Here is a 21,475-nt window from a genome sequence, read left to right as displayed (position 1 = left end):
GTAGCCATCAGCTCGTCCAAAACGCGGCTGCCTCTGTGTCCTAACTCGCTCCGAGTCCCGTTCGCCCATCACCCCCGCTGTTGCTCGCTGACCCACATTGGCTCCCGGTCCGGCAACGCCTCGATTTTTAAAATTCTCACCCTGGTGTCCAAATCCCTCCGTGGCTCCTCGCACTTCCCTCCCTATCTCTGACTTGGATAGAGAACTGGTTGGCAGACATATACCAGAAACGCTGTCTACGGAGGTCACGGTCCATCATCAAAGACCCTACCCACCCCAGCCACGGTCTGTTCGCCCTCCTGCCATCTGGGAGACGCTACAGATGCATTCGCACCCGTACGACCAGATTTAGGAACAGCTTCTTTCCCAGGGCTGTCATCCTACTGAACTCCACAAATAAACTCTAAAGCCTGCACATCTGCCAATGCACTTTATTATGGTCATATTTATGTTAATATACTACAAGCCAAATGTATGTTGAATGTTTAAATGTCTTAATCCAAATGTACACTCTCGGGAGCCGCAAGCCTACATTTCGTTGTACTGCACTTGTGCACTAACAATGACAATAAAAGTTGATTTTGATTTGATTTGATTTGAAGCAAAGAGTTGGAATAAACGGGTCCTTTTTCGAGTGGCAGGCAGTGACTAGTGGGGTACCGCAGGGATCGGTGCTAGGACCCCAGTTATTCACAATATATATTAATGATCTAGACAAGGGAACTAGATGTAATATCTCCAAGTTTGCAGATGACACAAAGCTGGGTGGGCGTGTGTGCTGTGAGGAGGATGCCGAGAAACTCCAGTATGATTTGGACAGGTTGGGTGATTGGGCAGATGCATGGCAGATGCAGTATAATGTGGATAAATGCAAGGTTATCCACTTTGGTGGCAAAAACAGGAAGGCAGATTATTATCTGAACGGCAATAGATTGGGAGAAGGGGAAGTGCAACGAGTCCTGGGTGTCCTTGTGCACCAGTCGCTGAAGGTAAGCATGCAGGTGCAGCAGGCGGTTAAGAAAGCAAATGGTATGTTGGCCTTCGTAGCGAAAGGATTCGAGTACAGGAGCAAGGATGTCTTGCTGCAGTTGTACAGGGCCTTGGTGAGACCACACCTTGAGTATTGTGTGCAGTTTTGGTCGCCTTATCTGAGGAAGGATGTTCTTGCCATGGAGGGAGTGCAGCGAAGATTCACCAGGCTGATACCTGGGATGGCAGGAATGATGTATGAGGAGAGATTGGGTCGATTGGACTTATACTCGCTGGAGTTTAGAAGAATGAGAGGGGATCTCATTGAAACTTATAAAATTCTAACAGGACTAGACAAACTAGATGCAGGAAGGATGTTCCCAATGGCGGGGGAGTCTAGAACCAGGGGTCACAGTCTAAGGATAAGGGGTAGAGGAGAGATTGGGTCGACTAGGCCTGTATTCACTAGAGTTTAGAAGAATGAAAGGGGGATCTCATTGAAACGTATAAAATTCTGACCGGGCTAGACAGACTGGATGCAGGGAGGATGTTTCCCCGGGCTGGGGGGGGGTCTAGAACGAGGGGTCACAGTCTCAGGATACGGGGTAGGACATTTAGGACTGAGATGAGGAGAAATTTCTTCACTCAGAGGGTGGTGAACCTGTGGAATTCTCTACCACGGAAGGCTGTGGAGGCCAAGTCACTGAATCTATTTAAGAAGGAGATAGATAGATTTCTAGACACAAAAGGCATCAAGGGGTATGGGGAGAGAGCGGGAATATGGTATTGAGATAGAGGATCAGCCATGATCATATTGAATGGCGGAGCAGGCTCGAATGGCCGACTCCTGCTCCTATTTATCTATGTTTCTATGACCTGGAACTCGCTGCCGACGGAAGTGGTGGAAGCGGAGACACTCAATGTTTTCAAGGGGAGACTGGATAGGCACTTGAGGGAAATAAAGTTGCAGGGCTATAGGGATAGAGCTGGGGGGAATGGGACTGACTGGATCGCTCTGCAGAGAGCCGGCACGGACTCGACGGACCGAATGGCCTCCTTCGGTGCCGTTACGACTCTATGACAACAGACCCAGACATGAGGCCGAGGAAAACCCCCAGTGGTGGAGAGCTTTGGGAACCACAGGCCCAAAGTCACCTGTTCCCCCCGCGCACGCCACACTCCCCACACGTCCTGTCTCAAATTACTCATGGTCTGTGTCCCAAAATATCTCCTCAAATTCCCATTCGAATGAATCAATACAAACTGCTTCCACCGTCTTCCTAGAGGAGCCTGTTCCACAGATTCACCGCCCGCTCACTGAAATATTCTTTCCCACAGGTCAGTTTTGAATTTAGCCCCCTTCTTAAGCGCCTCTGGTCCGGGACAAGAAAGAAAGAAAACTCCCATCTCTCCAGTGCCTTTTACCATCTCAGGACGTCCCAAAGCGCTTCACAGCCAATGAAGGACTTTTTTTTAAAGTGTGGTCACCGTTGTAATGTAGGAAACGTGGCAGCCAATTTGCGCACAGCAAGCTCCCACAAACAGCAACATGATAATGACCAGATCATCTGTTTTTAGTGATGTTGGTTGAGGGATAAATATTGGCCCCAGGACACCGGGGAGAACTCCCCCCTGCTCTTCTTCCAATAGTGGCCGTGGGATCTTTTACGTCCACCTGAGAGGGCAGACTGGGCCTCGGCTAAACGTCTCATCTGAAAGATGGCACCTCCGACAGTGCGGCGCTCCCTCAGTACCGACCCTCCGACAGTAGCCGGGGGGGTGCCTGTCCCTTTAACTCTCAGTATCGAGGGTGTGCCTGCCCCTTTAACTCTCAGTAGCCGGGGTGGCTGCCCCTTTAACTCTCAGTATCGAGGGTGTGCCTGCCCCTTTAACTCTCAGTAGCCGGGGTGCCTGCCCCTTTAACTCTCAGTAGCCGGGGTGCCTGCCCCTTTAACTCTCAGTAGCCGGGGGGGGGGGTAGTGCCTGCCCCTTTAACTCTCAGTAGCCGGTGTGCCTGCCCCTTTAACTCTCAGTAGCCGGGGTGCCTGCCCCTTTAAGGCGCGGCCTGCGCGGCTGCGCTTCTCTCGGGCCGGCCAGGATGCAGCTCAGCGTCAAACTGCTGCACGGCAGCGAGTGCTGGCTGGAGGTGAGCGGCGGGGCAGGGAGATTTACCGCGGGAGGGACGATGTTTCAGGCTCTGTGTGGGGAGGAGAGACCGGGAAAGGTGCAGAAAACCCGCAAACCCATCTGGGCCCCCTCCCTCCCTGTGGGATCACCCTGAGCCCCTCTCCCTCCCTGTGGGATCATCCTGAGCCACTCTCCCTCCCTGTGGGATCACCCTGAGCCCCTCTCCCTCCCTGTGGGATCACCCTGAGCCCCTCTCCCTCCCTGTGGGATCACCCTGTGCCCCTCTCCCTCCCTGTGGGATCACCCTGTGCCCCTCTCCCTCCCTGTGGGATCACCCTGTGCCCCTCTCCCTCCCTGTGGGATCACCCTGTGCCCCACTCCCTCCCTGTGGGATCACCCTGTGCTCCTCTCCCTCCCTGTGGGATCACCCTGTGCCCCTCTCCCTCCCTGTGGGATCACCCTGTGCCCCTCTCCCTCCCTGTGGGATCACCTTGTGCCCCTCTCCCTCCCTGTGGGATCACCCTGTGCCCCTCTCCCTCCCTGTGGGATCACCCTGTGCCCCTCTCCCTCCCTGTGGGATCACCCTGTGCCCCTCTCCCTCCCTGTGGGATCACCCTGTGCCCCTCTCCCTCCCTGTGGGATCACCCTGTGCCCCTCTCCCTCCCTGTGGGATCACCCTGTGCCCCTCTCCCTCCCTGTGGGACCACCCTGTGCCCCTCTCCCTCCCTGTGGGACCACCCTGTGCCCCTCTCCCTCCCTGTGGGATCACCCTGTGCCCCTCTCCCTCCCTGTGGGATCACCCTGTGCCCCTCTCCCTCCCTGTGGGATCACCCTGTGCCCCTCTCCCTCCCTGTGGGATCACCCTGTGCCCCTCTCCCTCCCTGTGGGATCACCCTGTGCCCCTCTCCCTCCCTGTGGGATCACCCTGTGCCCCTCTCCCTCCCTGTGGGATCACCCTGTGCCCCTCTCCCTCCCTGTGGGATCACCCTGTGCCCCCCCCTCCCTCCCTGCGGGATCACCCTGTGCACCCCCCCTCCCTCCCTGCGGGATCACCCTGTGCGCCCCCCCCTCCCTCCCTGCGGGATCACCCTGTGCGCCCCCCTCCCTCCCTGCGGGATCACCCTGTGCCCCCCTCCCTCCCTGCGGGATCACCCTGTGCCCCCCTCCCTCTAGGATCTTCCTGTGCCCCCATCCCTCCCTCTGGGATCATCCTGTGCCCCTCCTCGCTCTGGGATCGCCCTGTGCCCCCTCCGTCCTCCCTGTGGGATCGCCCCATGCCCCCTCCGTCCCTGTGGGATCGCCCTGCGCCCTTCCGTCCCTGTGCCCTCCCCCTCCATCTCCCGCGCAGTCTCCCCTCGTAATTTAACCCTTGGGGAGTCCGGTTATCATCCGGGTGCCTCCTGCTCCCGGTCCCAAATCTCCCGACGTTTAACCCGCTACGTTCAAAGGCTTCTGCGGCAGCACCTCCCAAACTCGCCACCTCCAGTCCCTCGGAGGAGGAGGAGGGCGGCGGGGGGGGGATGCGCGGGAAACACCGTCTCCTCCAGGTTCCCCACCGGGTTCACACACTGTCCCCAACTGGGACACTTTAATCCCTGATTCTGATTTCCCTCTCCACCGTGAGTGACGCACTGTTTTACCGGTCTGATAATAACCCCGAGACTGAGCCACAACTCTCCCTTTTTAGGGACGGGAGTCCAGTCGTCCTTTACCCGGCCTGGGACTAGATGTGACTCCTTAACGCGACCCAGTGACCCCCCTGCAAAAAATAAAATGCCCTACAATACAACAGTGACCACACTTCAAAAAGTACCTCGATAGCAAAATACTGCGGATGCTGGAAATCCGAAATAACAACAGAAAACGCTTGAAAAACTGAGCAGGCCAGGGCAACATCCGTGGAGAGAGAAACAGAGTCAATGTTTCAGGTCGAAACCCTTCGTCAGAACTGAGAAAAAAATCAGGAAAAGGAATAGATTGTGAAGCAAGTTAGGGGCTGGGGAAAGGGAAGGTCAGAGATAGGATAGAAAGCAGGAGAGATTAAGAGACATTGGGCCAGAACTTCGGATCCCCACGGGTGAGTACGCGCTGGGTACTCACGCCTAGGCCCAACAAAAGTGCTGGTCTCATGCATGCGTGCACTGCGCACGCGCGGGAAACCGGAACTTCCGTTCCCTTGAAGGAAGGGGTTCACAGGTCGAACGCGCGCGCCGGAGAGGCAGCGCGTACGCCTGGAACTTCCGGGGTTTTTTTTGCAGGTTTCTCCGGGAGGGTAAGTCTCCAGCAGTTACACATATAAAAAGCAGTCGCAGGGCCTGCTTTTAACAAGGTAAGTGGTGAATTAAGTTAAATTAAAACATTTTTTCCGCAGGTTTATTATTTTTAAATACTTTAAAGAAAGGTAAGTTAGAAACTGTAATTAATTTTTTCAAAAAATTAAATTATTGTTTAAAATAGTTATTTTATGTAATTTATAGTTATTTAAAAATGTGATTAAGATTATGCCCCCTAGTTCTAGTCTCACCCATCAGTGGAAACATCCTCACCGCATCCACCCGATCAAGCCCCCTCACAATCTTATATGTTTCGATAAGATCGCCTCTCATTCTTCTGAATTCCAATGAGTGGAGGCCCAACCTACTCAACCTTTCCTCATAATGTGATTTTTTAAAATTTATTTGAAGTTTTAGTGATGTTTTGGGGCTGAATTGTATTACAGGAAGACCTGTCAAATCTATGAATAGAGATTCCCTGCTACCATTGGCTCTCCGTGGCCCACGTGATCCCAGGGGACGCTTCGAACTAACTGCGCCCCTGGGATACACAAGCACTGTGCGCCGGCAGCTGGAGGAGGCCCAGGATCGGAATCCCACGCGGGCCCACAGCACAACAGCCGGCGCGCTAGGTAAGTGCAGGTCGGGGGGCTTGCACCCGCGGGAAGCCTCCGAGCCGAATTTCTGGGCCAATATTGAGAGACATTAAGAGATATTCAAGGTGAGAGGAGGTGGTAATGGGACAGGTTAAGGAACAAAGGATGGCCCTTGCAACCTGCAAGGGGACATCGACAGGCTAAGTAAGTGGGCAGAGATTTGGCAGATGGAATACAATACTGGAAAGTGTGAGGTTATGCACTTTGGCAGGAAAAATCGTAGAGCAAGCTATTATCTTAATGGCAAGAAACTGGAAAGTACTGAAGTACAAAGGGATCTGGGGGTCCTGGTGCACGAAACTCAAAAGGTTAGTATGCAGGTGCAGCAAGTGATTAAGAAGGCCAATGGAATGTTGGCTTTCATTGCTAGGGGGATAGAATATAAAAATAGGGAGGTATTGCTTCAGTTGTACAAGGTATTGGTGAGACCGCACCTGGAATACTGCGTACAGTTCTGGTGTCCATACTTAAGAAAAGACATACTTGCTCTCGAGTCAGTACAAAGAAGGTTCACTCGGTTAATCCCGGGGATGAGGGGATGGACATATGAGGAGAGGTTGAGTAGATTGGGACTCTACTCATTGGAGTTCAGAAGAATGAGAGGCGATCTTATTGAAACATATAAGATTGTGAAGGGGTTGGATTGGGTGGATGTGGGGAGGATGTTCCCGATGATGGGTGAAACTAGAACTAGGGGGCATAGTCTTAGAATAAGGAGCTGCTCTTTCAAAACTGAGATGAGGAGGAACTACTTCACTCAGAGGGTGGTAGGTCCATGGAATATGCTGCCCCAAAAAGCTGTAGAAGCTACATCATTACATAAATTTAAAACAGAAATAGACAGTTTCCTAGAAGTAAAGGGTTACGGGGAGCGGGCAGGAATTTGGACATGAGTCTAGGTTCGGATCGGTCATGGCCCTGTGGGTAGCGGAGCGGGCCCAGGGGCCGTGTAGCCTGATCCTGCTCCTATTTCGTGTGTCTAATTCTGTTAGATTCAGGAGATGGTTCTGTGATAGTGGATTGACGGTTAGGATCAGATCAGCCATGATCTTATTGAATGGCGGAGCAGGCTCGAGGGGCCGATTGGCCTACTCCTGCTCCTATTTCTTATGTTCTTATGTTAACCTGTCCTATTACCATCTCGTCTCGCCTTGAATATCTCTTAAGGTCTCTCAATGTCTCTTACTCAATTCAATTCAATTCAAATCGCTTTATTGGCATGATAAGGTACATCTTATTTTGCCAAAGCATCAAAATACATTTATGGTTGAACACATAAACGCAGATCTATTCATACAGTGTATAAACAGATATATCCCTGAGTGTATAAATATACAGTCGCATAATTTATATATACTCATTTCTTAGGCTTACTGGTTGTCCCTCTGTTTATGGCAAGCTGTAACATAGTGTGCCGCTAAGGTTACACAGTTTCTCTGTTCCCCTCGTAGGTATGGGAGTTTTTGGTCGTCATTCAAATTTCTGAATTCAGGGCATATTTGTGAGAATTTTTGGTAGAAATTCTCCCTTATGCCCTGATATTTTCTACAAGCTGTGAGGAAGTGCATCTCTGTCTCCACCACTCCCTGACTGCAGTGAGAGCATATCCTGTCCTCTCTTGGCAGCCTGGTCTGCCTGTGTCTGCCTTTTTCGATCGCCAGGCTATGTTCACTAAGTCTGTACCTTGTCAAGGTTTTTCTCAGTTTGTTATCCTTTACCATGGTCAGGTACTCAGCCATGTTGTATTGTCTGTTTAGGGCCAAGTAGCAATTGAGTTTGCTTTGGGTTTTTGTTGTTTCTGCCCAATATGACAGGTATTTTTCCTTTTGCTTAGTGACAATTGTGTTGGGTCGAATTCTCTGTGCTACGATGTCACTGTCCTGGGGCTGGTTATTGTTAGTAGTGTTAGTAGTTACTTCACTGAGTCCCAGGACTAGTTGACTGAGGGTATTCTTCTTTATGGTCCTCTCTTGGCATTTCAAGGCTTCATAATGATAGCAGTGGGTTGCTCATTTTTAGGTGTTTCCAAAATTTGGTGGCTCTTTTTTGGATAGTAATTATTAGTGGAAATTGGCCTAGTTCTGCCCTGCATGCATTGTTTACGGTTTTCCTTTGAGTCCGGAGGATACTTTTACAGAATTCTGCATGTAGTATCTCAATTGGGTGTTTGTCCCATTTTGCGAATTCTTGTTGAGTTAGCGGACCCCACACCTCACTGCCATAGAGTGCAATTGGTTACTCTCTCCTGCTTTCTATCCTATCTCTGACCTTCCCTTTTGTTCTTTCAGCCCCTCCCCCTTTTCCCAGCCCCTAACTTGCTTCACAATCTGTTCCTTTTCCTGCTTTTTTTCCAGTTCTGACGAAGGGTCTTCGACCTGAAACGTTGACTCCGATTCTCTCTCCACGGATGCTGCCCTGGGCTGCTGAGTTTTTTCCAGCGTTTTCTGTTGTTATTTTCAAAAAGTACCTCGTTGGCGGTGATGCGCTTTGGGACGTCCTGAGGTGGTGAAAGGCGCCGGAGAAATGCAATTTCTTTCTTTTGTGTTTTATATAGCGCCCTTTAACGCAGCAAAACGTCCCAAGGCGCTTCACGGGAGCGTAAATCAGACACCGCGCCACACACGGAGATATTAGGGACAAGTGACCAAAAGCTTGGTCAAAGAGGTCGGTTTTAAGGAGCGTCTTAAAGGAGGAGAGAGAGAGAGAGAGAGGCGGAGAGGTTATGGGAGGGAATTTCAGAGCTCGGGGCCCTGGCGCGGTCGCCAAAATCGAGGACGGGGGGGGGAGATGCGCGAGAGGTCGGAATTGGAGGAGCGCAGAGATCTGGGAGGGTTGCGGGGGCGCTGGAGGAGGTTACGGACTTCTAGGCACAGACCGGGTAAGGACGGTGGAGTTTGTTCCCTAAATGGTATGTTGGCCTTCCTAGCGAGAGGATTCGAGTACAGGAGCAAGGATGTCTTGCTGCAGTTGTACAGGGCCTTGGTGAGACCACACCTGGAGTATTGTGTGCAGTTTTGGTCGCCTTATCTGAGGAAGGATGTTCTTGCCATGGAGGGAGTGCAGCGAAGATTCACCAGACTGATACCTGGGATGGCAAGAATGACGTATGAGGAGAGATTGGGTCGATTAGGCTTATACTCGCTGGAGTTTAGAAGAATGAGAGGGGATCTCATTGAAACTTATAAAATTCTAACAGGACTAGACAGACTAGATGCAGGAAGGATGTTCCCGATGGCGGGGGAGTCCAGAACCAGGGGTCACAGTCTAAGGCTAAGGGGGTCGGCCATTTAGGACTGAGATGAGGAGGAATTTCTTCACCCAGAGAGTGGTGAACCTGTGGAATTCTCTACCACACAAGGCAGTTGAGGCCAATTCATTAAATATATTCAAGAAGGAGTTGGATATATTTCTGAAGGCTAAAGGGATCAAGGGATATGGGGCGAAATCAGGGACAGGGTACTGAATTTGGATGATCAGCCATGATCTCATTGAATGGCGGAGCAGGCTCGAGGGGCCGAATGGCCGACTCCTGCTCCTATCTTCTATGTTTCTATAAAGGACATTGCTGTGTCGCCATTTCGTAGAATCATAGAAGCTTACATAAGAACATAAGTAGTAGGAGCAGGAGTAGGCCATACAGCCCCTCGGGCCTGCTCCGCCATTCAATAGGATCGTGGCTGATCCGAACCTAGACTCACGTCCACTTCCCTGCCCTCTCCCCGTAACCCCTAATTCCCTTATCAGCTAGGAAACTGTCTATCTCCGTTTTAAATTTATTTAATGTCGCAGCTTCCACAGCTCTCTGAGGTAGCAAATTCCATAGATTCACCACCCTCTGAGTGAAGAAGTTTCTCCTCATCTCAGTTTTGAAACGGCAGCCCCTTATTCTAAGATTATGCCCCCTAGTTCTAGTCTCACCCATCAGTGGAAACATCCACCCGATCAAGCCCCCTCACAATCTTATATGTTTCGATAAGATCGCCTCTCGTTCTTCTGAACTCCAATGAGTAGAGGCCCAACCTACTCAACCTTTCCTCATAAGTCAACCCCCTCATCTCCGGAATCAACCGAGTGAACCTTCTCTGAACCGCCTCGAGAGCAAGTATATCTTTTCTTAAATATGGAAACCAAAACTGTACGCAGTATTCCAGGTGTGGCCTCACCAATACCCTGTATAACTGAAGCAAGACTTCCCTGTTTTTATACTCCATCCCCCTTGCAATAAAAGCCAAGATTCCATTGGCCTTCCTGATCACCTGCTGCACCTGCATACTAACCTTCTGTGTTTCATGCACCAGGACCCCCAGATCCCTTTGTACTGTAGCACTTTGCAGTTTCTCTCCATTTAGATAATAACTTGCTCTTTGATTTTTTTTCTGCCAAAGTGCATAACCTCACACTTTCCAACATTATATTCCATCTGCCAAATTTCTGCCCACTCACTTAGCCTGTCTATGTCCTTTTGCAGGTTTTTTATGTCCTCCTCGCTCACTGCTTTCCCTCCTATCTTTGTATCGTCGGCAAACTTGGATACGTTGCACTCGGTCCCTTCCTCCAAATCATTAATATCGATTGTAAAGTGTTGGGGTCCCAGCACTGACCCCTGCGGAACACCACTGATTGCCAGCCCGAGAACGAACCATTTATCCCCACTCTCTGTTTTCTGTTAGATAGCCAATCTTCCACCCATGCCAGTATATTACCCCCAATCCCATGATTTTTTATCTTGTGCAGTAATCTTTTGTGTGGCACCTTGTCAAATGCCTTTTTGGAAGTCCAAATACACCACATCCACTGGTTCCCCTTTATCCACCCTGTTTGTTACGTCCTGGAAGAATTCGAGCAAATTTGTCAAACATGACACAAAGGGTCTTCAACCTGAAACGTTGACTCCGATTCTCTCTCCACGGATGCTGCCTGACCTGCTGAGTAATTCCAGCATTTTCTGTTGTTATTTCAAAAAGTACCTCATTGGCGGTGATGCGCTTTGGGACGTCCTGAGGTGGTGAAAGGCGCCGGAGAAATGCAATTTCTTTCTTTTGTGTTTTATATAGCGCCCTTTAACGCAGCAAAACATCCCAAGGCGCTTCACGGGAGCGTAAATTTGACCCCGAGCCACACACTGAGATATTAGTGACAGGCGACCAAAAGCTTGGTCAAAGAGGTCGGTTTTAAGGAGCGTCTTAAAGGAGGAGAGAAAGAGGCGGAGAGGTTTAGGGAGGGAATTCCAGAGCTCGGGGGCCCTGGCGCGGTCGCCAAAATCGAGGACGGGGTGGGGGGAAGATGTGCGAGAGGTCGGAATTGGAGGAGCGCAGAGATCTGGGAGGGTTGCGGTGGGGGGGGGTGGCTGGAGGAGGTTACAGACTTCTAGGCACAGACCGGGTAAGGACAGTGGAGTTTGTTCCCTAAATGGTATGTTGGCCTTCCTAGCGAGAGGATTCGAGTACAGGAGCAAGGATGTCTTGCTGCAGTTGTACAGGGCCTTGGTGAGACCACACCTGGAGTACTGTGTGCAGTTTTGGGCGCCTTATCTGAGGAAGGATGTTCTTGCCATGGAGGGAGTGCAGCGAAGATTCACCAGACTGATACCTGGGATGGCAGGAATGACGTATGAGGAGAGATTGGGTCGATTGGGCTTATATTCGCTAGAGTTTAGAAGAATGAGAGGGGATCTCATTGAAACTTATAAAATTCTAACAGGACTAGACAGACTAGATGCAGGAAGGATGTTCCCGATGGCGGGGGAGTCCAGAACCAGGGGTCAGTCTAAGGATAAGGGGTAAGCCATTTAGGACAGAGATGAGGAGGAATTTCTTCACCCAGAGAATATATTCAGGAAGGAGTTAGATATATTTCTTAAGGCTAAAGGGATCAAGGGATATGGGGAGAAAGCAGGGACAGGGTACTGAATTTGGATGATCAGCCATGATCTCATTGAATGGCGGAGCAGGCTCGAGGGGCCGAATGGCCTACTCCTGCTATCTTCAATGTTTCTATAAAGGACATTGATGTGTCGCCATTTCATAGAATCGTAGAAGCTTACAGCACAGAAGGAGGCCATTCGGCCCCTCGTACCCATGCCGGCTCTTTGAAAGAGCTGACCAATTAAGGCCCACATCCCGCCTCTAACTTTCCCTCCGTAACCCTGTCAGTGGGATTTGAACTTGCGTCTACAGAGATCATTAGTCCAGGATTGCCAGTCCAGCAACATAACAGCTTGCAACCCTTTCCCTTGCAGGTGTCTGAGAATGAGAGGATAGCAGCTGTGAAGGTCATCATCGCTGAGAAGCTCAACATCCCAGTGGTACAGCAACGCCTGCTGTACAAGGGGAAGGCACTGTCAGGTAAAGGAGACTCCGCTCGCCAGGGGAAGGGCCGAGGCCCCACGGTGCAGGGACACCAGGGGAAGGGCCGAGGCCCCACGGTGCAGGGACACCAGGGGAAGGGCCGAGGCCCCACGGTGCAGGGACACCAGGGGAAGGGCCGAGGCCCCGCGGTGCAGGGACACCAGGGGAAGGGCCGAGGCCCCGCGGTGCAGGGACACCGGGGGAAGGGCCGAGGCCCCACGGTTGCAGGGACACCAGGGGAACGGCCGATGCCCCACGGTGCAGGGACACCGGGGGAAGGGCCGAGGCCCCACGGTGCAGGACATCAGGGGAAGGGCCAAGGCCCCACGGTGCGGGGACACCAGGGGAAGGGCCGAGGCCCCACGGTGCAGGGACACCAGGGGAAGGGCCGAGGCCCCACGGTGCAGGGACACCAGGGGAAGGGCCGAGGCCCCACGGTGCAGGAACACCAGGGGAAGGGCCGAGGCCCCACGGTGCAGGGACACCAGGGGAACGGCCGATGCCCCACGGTGCAGGGACACCGGGGGAAGGGCCGAGGCCCCACGGTGCAGGACATCAGGGGAAGGGCCAAGGCCCCACGGTGCGGGGACACCAGGGGAAGGGCCGAGGCCCCACGGTGCAGGGACACCAGGGGAAGGGCCGAGGCCCCACGGTGCAGGGACACCAGGGGAAGGGCCGAGGCCCCACGGTGCAGGAACACCAGGGGAAGGGCCGAGGCCCCACGGTGCAGGGACACCAGGGGAAGGGCAGAGGCCCCACGGTGCAGGGACACCAGGGGAAGGGCCGAGGCCTCACGATGCAGGGACACCAGGGGAAGGGCAGAGGGAGGGCGTGAGGCTCGCAGCCCACGTGTAAAGTTTATCTCCAATGTTAGGCCGTCCCTTTGTGAATGACCCCAGTGGTGTTCTGTCCCTCTCCAGATGAGCACAGGCTGACTGACTATGGCATCCGTCCCAACACCAAGCTGAACCTGGTGGTGAAGCCGCTGGACAGGTCCTCCCCGGATGGCGTTCCGCAGGGCGCCAGAGCCCAGCCGTGGCAGCTGGTCTTGGAGATCCTAGCGAAGCACTTTGCGCAGGCCGACGCAGAGAAAGTTCTGGAACAGCTGCAGAAGGTACGTCGTCTCTCTCCTCCCCCCACCCCCCCACTCCGAGCCCCACAACACACAGAGAGAGTGGGACAGTTTATGGAATCGCACCGCACAGGAGGAGGCCATTCGGCCCATCGTGCCTGTGCCGGCCCTTTGAACGAGCTCTCCAATTAGTCCCACTCCCCCCTGCTCTTTCCCCACAGCCCGGCACATTTCTCCCCTTCAAGTATTTCTCCAATTCCCCCTTTTGAAAGTTACTATTGAATCTGCTCCCACCGCCCTTTCAGGCAGCGCATTCCAGATCACAACAACTCGCTGTGTAAAAAACATTCTCCTCATCTCCCCTCTGGTTCTTTTACCGATTATCTTCAATCTGTGTCCTCTGGTTACCGACCCTCCTGCCACTGGAAACAGTTTCTCCTTATTTACTCCATCAAAACCCTTCATGTTTTTTGAGCGCCTCGATTTAATCTCCCCTTAACCTTCTCTGCTCTAAGGAGAACAACCCCAGCTTCTCCAGTCTCTCCACATCACTGAAGTCCCTCATCCCTGGGACCATTCTGGTCAATCTCCCCTTAACCTTCTCTGCTCTAAGGAGAACAACCCCAGCTTCTCCAGTCTCTCCACATCACTGAAGTCCCTCATCCCTGGTACCATTCTGGTCAATCTCCCCTTAACCTTCTCTGCTCTAAGGAGAACAATCCCAGCTTCTCCAGTCTCTCCACATCACTGAAGTCCCTCATCCCTGGTACCATTCTGGTCAATCTCCCCTTAACCTTCTCTGCTCTAAGGAGAACAATCCCAGCTTCTCCAGTCTCTCCACATCATTGGAAGGTAGCAACATAACCCTGCTATTCAAGAAAGGTGGGAGAGAGAGAACGGAACTACAGGTCAGTTAGCTTGAAATCAGTTGTCGGGGAAAATGCTGGAATACATTATTAAGGAAGTGGTAACGGTACTTCGAAAATCATAATATGATTGGGCAGAGTCAACACGGATTTATGAAAGGGAAATCGTGTTTGACAGATCTTAGTGTTTTGAGGGTGTAACTAGCAGGGTAGATAAGGGGGAACCAGTGGATGTAGTATATTTGGATTTTCAAAATGCATGCGATAAGGTGCCACACGAGGTTATTACACAAAATTAGAGCTCATGGGATTGGGGGTTGTATACTAGCATGGATTGAGTATTGGTTAACAGACAGAAAACAGAGAGTAGGGATAAACGGGTCTTTTTCAGGATGGCAGGCTGTGACTAGTGGGGTACCGCAAGGATCGGTGCTTGGGCCCCAGCTACTCACAATCTATATCAATGATTTGGATGAGGGGACTAAATGTAATATATCCAAGTTTGCTGATGATACAAAGCTGGGTGGGAAAGTAAGCTGTGAGGTGAACGCAATGAGCCTGCACAGGGATATAGACAGGTTAAGTTGCCAATTCTCAATCCATGCTAGTATATTACCCCCAATTCCATGTGCCCTAATTTTGTTCACCAACCTCTTGTGTGGGATCTTATCGAAGGCCTTCTGAAAATCCAGATACACCACATCTACTGGTTCCCCTTTGTCTACTCCACTAGATACATCCTCAAAGAACTCAAAGGTTTGTCAAACAGGATTTCCCTTTCATAAATCCATGTTGACTCTGCCCAATCTTACTATTATTTTCTAAGTGCCCAGTTATTGCATCCTTTATAATAGATTCCAGCATTTTCCCAACTACTGATGTGAGGCTAACAGGTCTGTGGTTCCCCGTTTTCTCTCTCCCTCCTTTCTTAACTAGCGGGGTTACATTTGCTATCCTCCAATCTGCAGGAACCGTTCCAGAATCTATAGAATTTGGGAAGATGACAACCAATGCGTCCACTATCCCAGTGGCCACCTCTTTCAAAACCCTAGGATGTAGGTCATCCGGTCCTTGGGATTTATCGACTTTTAGTCCCATTTAATTTTGTTAGTACTGTTTTTACAAATAATTTCTTTAAGTTCCTCATTCTCGCCACACCCTTGGTTTTCTCGTATTTCTGGGAGGTTTTTTGTGTCTTCCTCCATGAAGACAGAAACAAAGTATTTATTTAATTTCTCTGCCATTTCCTCATTCCCCATTATAAATTCTCCCGTCTCTGACTGTAAAGGACCAACATTTACCTTGGCCAGTCTTTTCCTTTTCACATACCTATGGAAGCTTTTACAATCCGTTTTGATATTTTTCGCTAGTTTGTGCTCATATTCCATTTTCCCTTTATCAATTTCTTGGTCCCCCTTTGCTGATTTCTAAAAAGATCCCAATCCTCAGGCCGACTGCTTTTTCTGGTAACTTTATAAGCTTCCTCCTTTGACTTAATACTAGCTTTAATTTCTTTTGTTACCCATGAGGGAGCTTTACTCTGTATCTAACCCGTGCTGTACCTGCCCTGGGAGTGTTTGATGGGACAGTGTAGAGGGAGCTTTACTCTGTATCTAACCCGTGCTGTACCTGCCCTGGGAGTGTTTGATGGGGACAGTGTAGAGGGAGCTTTACTCTGTATCTAATCCGTGCTGTACCTGCCCTGGGAGTGTTTGATGGGGACAGTGTAGAGGGAGCTTTACCCTGTATCTAACCCGTGCTGTACCTGCCCTGGGAGTGTTTGATGGGACAGTGTAGAGGAAGCTTTACTCTGTATCTAAACAGAGATGGGAGCTGACAGATTCTTGGTCAGTTAAGCAGTGATTGATTTTGGCATTGTGAACAATTTTGACCACTTGTCTCGCTCTCTGTGTGTGTGTGTCTCTCTGTCTCTCTCTCTGTCTCTCTCTCTGTCTCTCTCTCTGTCTGTCTCTCTCTCTGTCTCTCTCTCTGTCTCTCTCTCTCTCTGTCTCGCTCGCTCTCTGTCTCGCTCGCTCTCTGTCTCGCTCGCTCTCTGTCTCGCTCGCTCTCTGTCTCGCTCGCTCTCTGTCTCGCTCGCTCTCTGTCTCGCTCGCTCTCTGTCTCGCTCTCTGTCTCGCTCTCTGTCTCTCTGTGTCTCTCTCTCTGTCTCTCTCTCTCTGTCTCTCTCTCTGTCTCTGTCTCTCTCTCTGTCTCTCTCTCTGTCTCTCTCTCTCTGTCTCTCTGTGTCTCTCTCTCTCTCTCTCTGTCTCTCTCTCTGTCTCTCTCTGTCTCTCTCTGTCTCTCTCTGTCTCTCTCTCTCTGTCTCTCTCTCTCTGTCTCTCTCTCTCTGTCTCTCTCTCTGTCTCTGTCTCTCAGGACTACGAGCGTAACCTGCGTCTCCTAAGCCTGGATGACATCGAGCGAATATCCACTCGAATCCTGCACCCTGACGTGGCGGACACGATGGAGCTTTCCTTCCTGGACTAGAGACCGCGGCTCGCCGGATCGCCCGCTTCCTGCTGCTCCCCACGTGACGTCTCTTCATTTTGTTTCTTGTGCAAAAAGTTACAGACCTTCGCCCGAGCACGCTTCGTAGCTGAATGTTCGAGCCCAATGTCGGACTGTTTACTGTGGATTATTAAACCATCAAAACCTGCAGGACGCAAAGCAGTAACTTTGTTTAAACAATAATTCCAGCGTCGGGGAGGTTTTTAAAAGAACGTGTCCCTTTATTCCGTTAATGTCGGTCTCGCTCTTGCCTCGGAGTCAGAGGTCGTGGGTTCGAGACCCCACTCCGGAGACTTGAGCCCCGTAATCCAGGCCTGACACTCCCCCGGCGCCAGTACTGAGGGAGCGCCGCACTCCCTCAGTTACCGTCCCTCCGACAGTGCGGCGCTCCCTCAGTACCGCCCCTCCGACAGTGCGGCGCTCCCTCGGTACCGCCCCTCCGACAGTGTGGCGCTCCTCGGTACCGTCCCTCCGACAGTGCGGCGCTCCCTCAGTACCCGCCCCTCCGACAGTGCGGCGCTCCCTCGGTACCCGCCCCTCCGAAAGTGTGGCGCTCCCTCAGTACCGTCCCTCCGACAGTGCGGCGCTCCCTCGGTACCGCCCCTCCGACAGTGCGGCGCTCCCCTCGGTACCCGCCCCTCCGACAGTGCGGCGCTCCCTCGGTACCACCGCCCCTCCGCCCGTGCGGCGCTCCCTCGGTACCGCCCCTCCGACAGTGCGGCGCTCCCTCGGTACCGCCCCTCCGACAGTGCGGCGCTCCCTCGGTACCGCCCCCCTCCGACAGTGCGGCGCTCCCTCGGTACCGCCCCTCCGACAGTGCGGCGCTCCCTCGGTACCCGCCCCTCCGACAGTGCGGCGCTCCCTCGGTACCCGCCCCTCCGACAGTGCGGCGCTCCCTCGGTACCGCCCCTCCGACAGTGCGGCGCTCCCTCGGTACCCGCCCCTCCGACAGTGCGGCGCTCCCTCGGTACCGCCCCTCCGACAGTGCGGCGCTCCCTCGGTACCGCCCCTCCGACAGTGCGGCGCTCCCTCGTACCCCGCCCCTCCGACAGTGCGGCGCTCCTCGGTACCCGCCCCTCCGACAGTGCGGCGCTCCCTCGGTACCGCCCCTCCGACAGTGCGGCGCTCCCTCGGTACCGCCCCTCCGACAGTGCGGCGCTCCCTCGGTACCGCCCCTCCGACAGTGCGGCGCTCCCTCGCGGTACCCGCCCCTCCGACAGTGCGGCGCTCCCTCGGTACCCGCCCCTCCGACAGTGCGGCGCTCCCTCGGTACCGCCCCTCCGACAGTGCGGCGCTCCCTCGGTACCGCCCCCTCCGACAGTGCGGCGCTCCCTCGGTACCCGCCCCCTCCGACAGTGCGGCGCTCCCTCGGTACCGCCCCCTCCGACAGTGCGGCGCTCCCTCGGTACCGCCCCTCCGACAGTGCGGCGCTCCCTCGGTACCGCCCCTCCGACAGTGCGGCGCTCCCTCGGTACCGCCCCTCCGACAGTGCGGCGCTCCCTCGGTACCGCCCCTCCGACAGTGCGGCGCTCCCTCGGTACCGCCCCCTCCGACAGTGCGGCGCTCCCTCGGTACCGCCCCCTCCGACAGTGCGGCGCTCCCTCGGTACCGCCCCTCCGACAGTGCGGCGCTCCCTCGGTACCGCCCCCTCCGACAGTGCGGCGCTCCCTCGGTACCGCCCCTCCGACAGTGCGGCGCTCCCTCGGTACCGCCCCCTCCGACAGTGCGGCGCTCCCTCGGTACCGCCCCCTCCGACAGTGCGGCGCTCCCCTCGGTACCGCCCCCTCCGACAGTGCGGCGCTCCCTCGGTACCGCCCCTCCGACAGTGCGGCGCTCCCTCGGTACCGCCCCCTCCGACAGTGCGGCGCTCCCTCGGTACCGCCCCTCCGACAGTGCGGCGCTCCCTCGGTACCGCCCCTCCGACAGTGCGGCGCTCCCCTCGGTACCGCCCCTCCGACAGTGCGGCGCTCCCTCGGTACCGCCCCTCCGACAGTGCGGCGCTCCCCTAGTACCGCCCCTCCGACAGTGCGGCGCTACCTCAGTACCGCCCTTCCGACAGTGCGGCGCTCCCTCAGTACCGCCCCTCCGACAGTGCGGCGCTCCCTCAGTACCGTCCCTCCGACAGTGCGGCGCTCCCTCAGTACCGCCCCTCCGACAGTGCGGCGCTCCCTCAGTACCGCCCCTCCGACAGTGCGGCGCTCCCTCAGTACCGCCCCTCCGACAGTGCGGCGCTCCCTCAGTACCGCCCCTCCGACAGTGCGGAGCTCGAGTGGTTTATAAGGAATGCCTTATTTTTGACATTTGACACTCCGACGGGGCTTGTCGATAAGGTGTGAGGCCTCTTTTTCCACCGACGTCAGTGCTTGGTGCTGACGGTCATGGTTGACGGTTCTTTGTGGGGGAGGAGCGGCGAGCAGCGGGTATGGGGGAGCGGAGCACGTGCGTGATTCCTGGCCTCGTCTGAAAAATCACCGCACGCTCACTTTTGAAGTCTTGTGTTCTTCAAAACTACGGACGAGCCCGAAGCTGGGCGACCCCTCCCCGGGCGGAGCTGGGCGTGACTCCCTGGGCGAGGGTGGCCAACTCGGGATGTCAAAACGCCAGAGGACTACATAAAAATTAAACGTCTGCCCTGATTTATAAACCGTGTTCCTAAATTAACAACTTAAACTATTTCCTCCACCATCCCAGGGTCACACTGTTTCCACCCCCCCCCCCCCCCCCCCCCCCCCCCGCAAGGTGACAATGTCCCCTTTTCCATCTGATCCCATTAAACAGGCTTCACTTCGTGCCATTTTCCTCACAGGCCCCGTTGCTAAGGGCGGGCCAGGTGGATCTCCACGCGCAGCCGCAGTGCGGCTGAGTGCACGCACGGGCTGCTGGGAGTTGTAGTCCCGCCGTTCTCCGGGAGCTAGATGGTCCCCTCTAACCCAGGGGTCACTGGACAGTGATCAGGAGCAGTAACGCTGGCTGATTTCCCCTCTCTCAAACCCAGGGGTCACTGGACAGTGATCAGGAGCAGGAACACTGGCTGATTTTCCCTCTCTCTAACCCAGGGGTCACTGGACAGTGATCAGGAGCAGGAACCCTGGCTGATTTCCCCTCTCTCTCTAACCCAGGGGTGACTGGGCAGTGAGCAGGAACCCTGGCTGATTTCCCCTCTCTCTAACCCAGGGGTCACTGGGCAGTGATCAGGAGCAGGAACCCTGGCTGATTTCCCCTCTCTCTAACCCAGGGGTCACTGGGCAGTGATCAGGAGCAGGAACCCTGGCTGATTTCCCCTCTCTAACCCAGGGGTGACTGGGCAGTGAGCAGGAGCAGGAACCCTGGCTGATTTCCCCTCTCTAACCCAGGGGTCACTGGGCAATGATCAGGAGCAGGAACCCTGGCTGATTTCCCCCTCTCTCTAACCCAGGGGTCACTGGACAGTGATCAGGAGCAGGAACCCTGGCTGATTTCCCCCTCTCTCTAACCCAGGGGTCACTGGGCAAAGATTGCTTGGTCTCCTCCGTCCCGTGTACCAGGACTGCTCTCGGTGTTCTTTGCTTCTGAGGTCTGCGATCAGGATTTTCTCGAGTGACTGGGACAGATCGGAGAGCCACGGAGTACAAGTGTCGGAGTCCCAGTTGCAGCTACCCTGCAAACAACTCCACGTAAACAAGCCAATGCTCTTGTCATCTCCAGACTCGACTATTCCAGCACACTCCCGGCTGACCTCCCAGCTTCCCCCCTTCGTAAATTTGAGCTCATCCTAAACTTTGCTACCCCCCGTGTCCTAACTCGCGCCGAGTCCCCTTCACCCATCACCTCCCACTGTGCTCGCTGACCTACACTGGCTCCCAGTCCGGCAACGCCTCGATTTTAAAATTCTCATCCTCGTCTTCAAATCCCTCCGCGGCCTCCTCGACCCTCTCCCTATCTCTGTAACCTCCTCCAGCCCCTACACCCCTCCCTATCTCTGTAACCTCCTCCAGCCCCTACAACCCTCCCTATCTCTGTAACCTCCTCCAGCCCCCTACACCCCTCCCTATCTCTGTAACCTTCTCCAGCACCTACAACCCTCCCTATCTCTGTAACCTCCTCCAGCCCCTACAACCCTCCCTATCTCTGTAACCTCCTCCAGCCCCTACAACCCTCCCTATCTCTGTAACCTCCTCCAGTCCCCTACAACCCTCCCTATCTCTGTAACCTCCTCCAGCCCCTACAACCCTCCCTATCTCTGTAACCTCCTCCAGCCCCTACAACCCTCCCTATCTCTGTAACCTCCTCCAGCCCCCTACAACCCTCCCTATCTCTGTAACCTCCTCCAGCCCCCACAACCCTCCCTATCTCTGTAACCTCCTCCAGCCCCTACAACCCTCCCTATCTCTGTAACCTCCTCCAGCCCCCTACAACCCTCCCTATCTCTGTAACCTCCTCCAGCCCCTACAACCCTCCCTATCTCTGTAACCTCCTCCAGCCCCTACAACCCTCCCTATCTCTGTAACCTCCTCCAGCCCCTACAACCCTCCCTATCTCTGTAACCTCCTCCAGCCCCCTACAACCCTCCCTATCTCTGTAACCTCCTCCAGCCCCCTACACCCCTTCCTATCTCTGTAATCTCCTCCTGCCCCCTACAACCCTCCCTATCTCTGTAATCTCCTCCAGCCCCTATAAC

The 21,475-nt window shown here is 54.1% G+C and overlaps 2 protein-coding genes across 2 annotated transcripts in view; both read left to right on the top strand.

Annotated features, from left to right (window-relative positions):
- The window catches only part of LOC147086771 (uncharacterized), a 518,811-nt gene that overhangs the window by 392,240 nt on the left and 105,096 nt on the right, over nt 1-21,475 (top strand). The gene's annotated exons all lie outside the window — the stretch shown is intronic.
- LOC147086777 (ubiquitin-like protein 4A) lies at nt 3,009-16,966 on the top strand. The gene is made up of 4 exons (XM_085978956.1): nt 3,009-3,115; nt 12,264-12,369; nt 13,293-13,486; nt 16,687-16,966. The coding sequence occupies exons 1-4, from the start codon at nt 3,068-3,070 to the stop codon at nt 16,795-16,797; spliced, it is 459 nt and encodes a 152-aa protein (XP_085835082.1). The 5' UTR covers nt 3,009-3,067; the 3' UTR covers nt 16,798-16,966.

Source organism: Somniosus microcephalus, unplaced genomic scaffold (genome assembly GCF_052327205.1).
Source record: "Somniosus microcephalus isolate GS21.2 unplaced genomic scaffold, FLI_Smic_1.0 unresolved_chr7, whole genome shotgun sequence".
Taxonomy (NCBI): Eukaryota; Metazoa; Chordata; class Chondrichthyes; order Squaliformes; family Somniosidae; genus Somniosus; species Somniosus microcephalus.
This window is presented reverse-complemented; position numbering and strand designations above follow the sequence as displayed.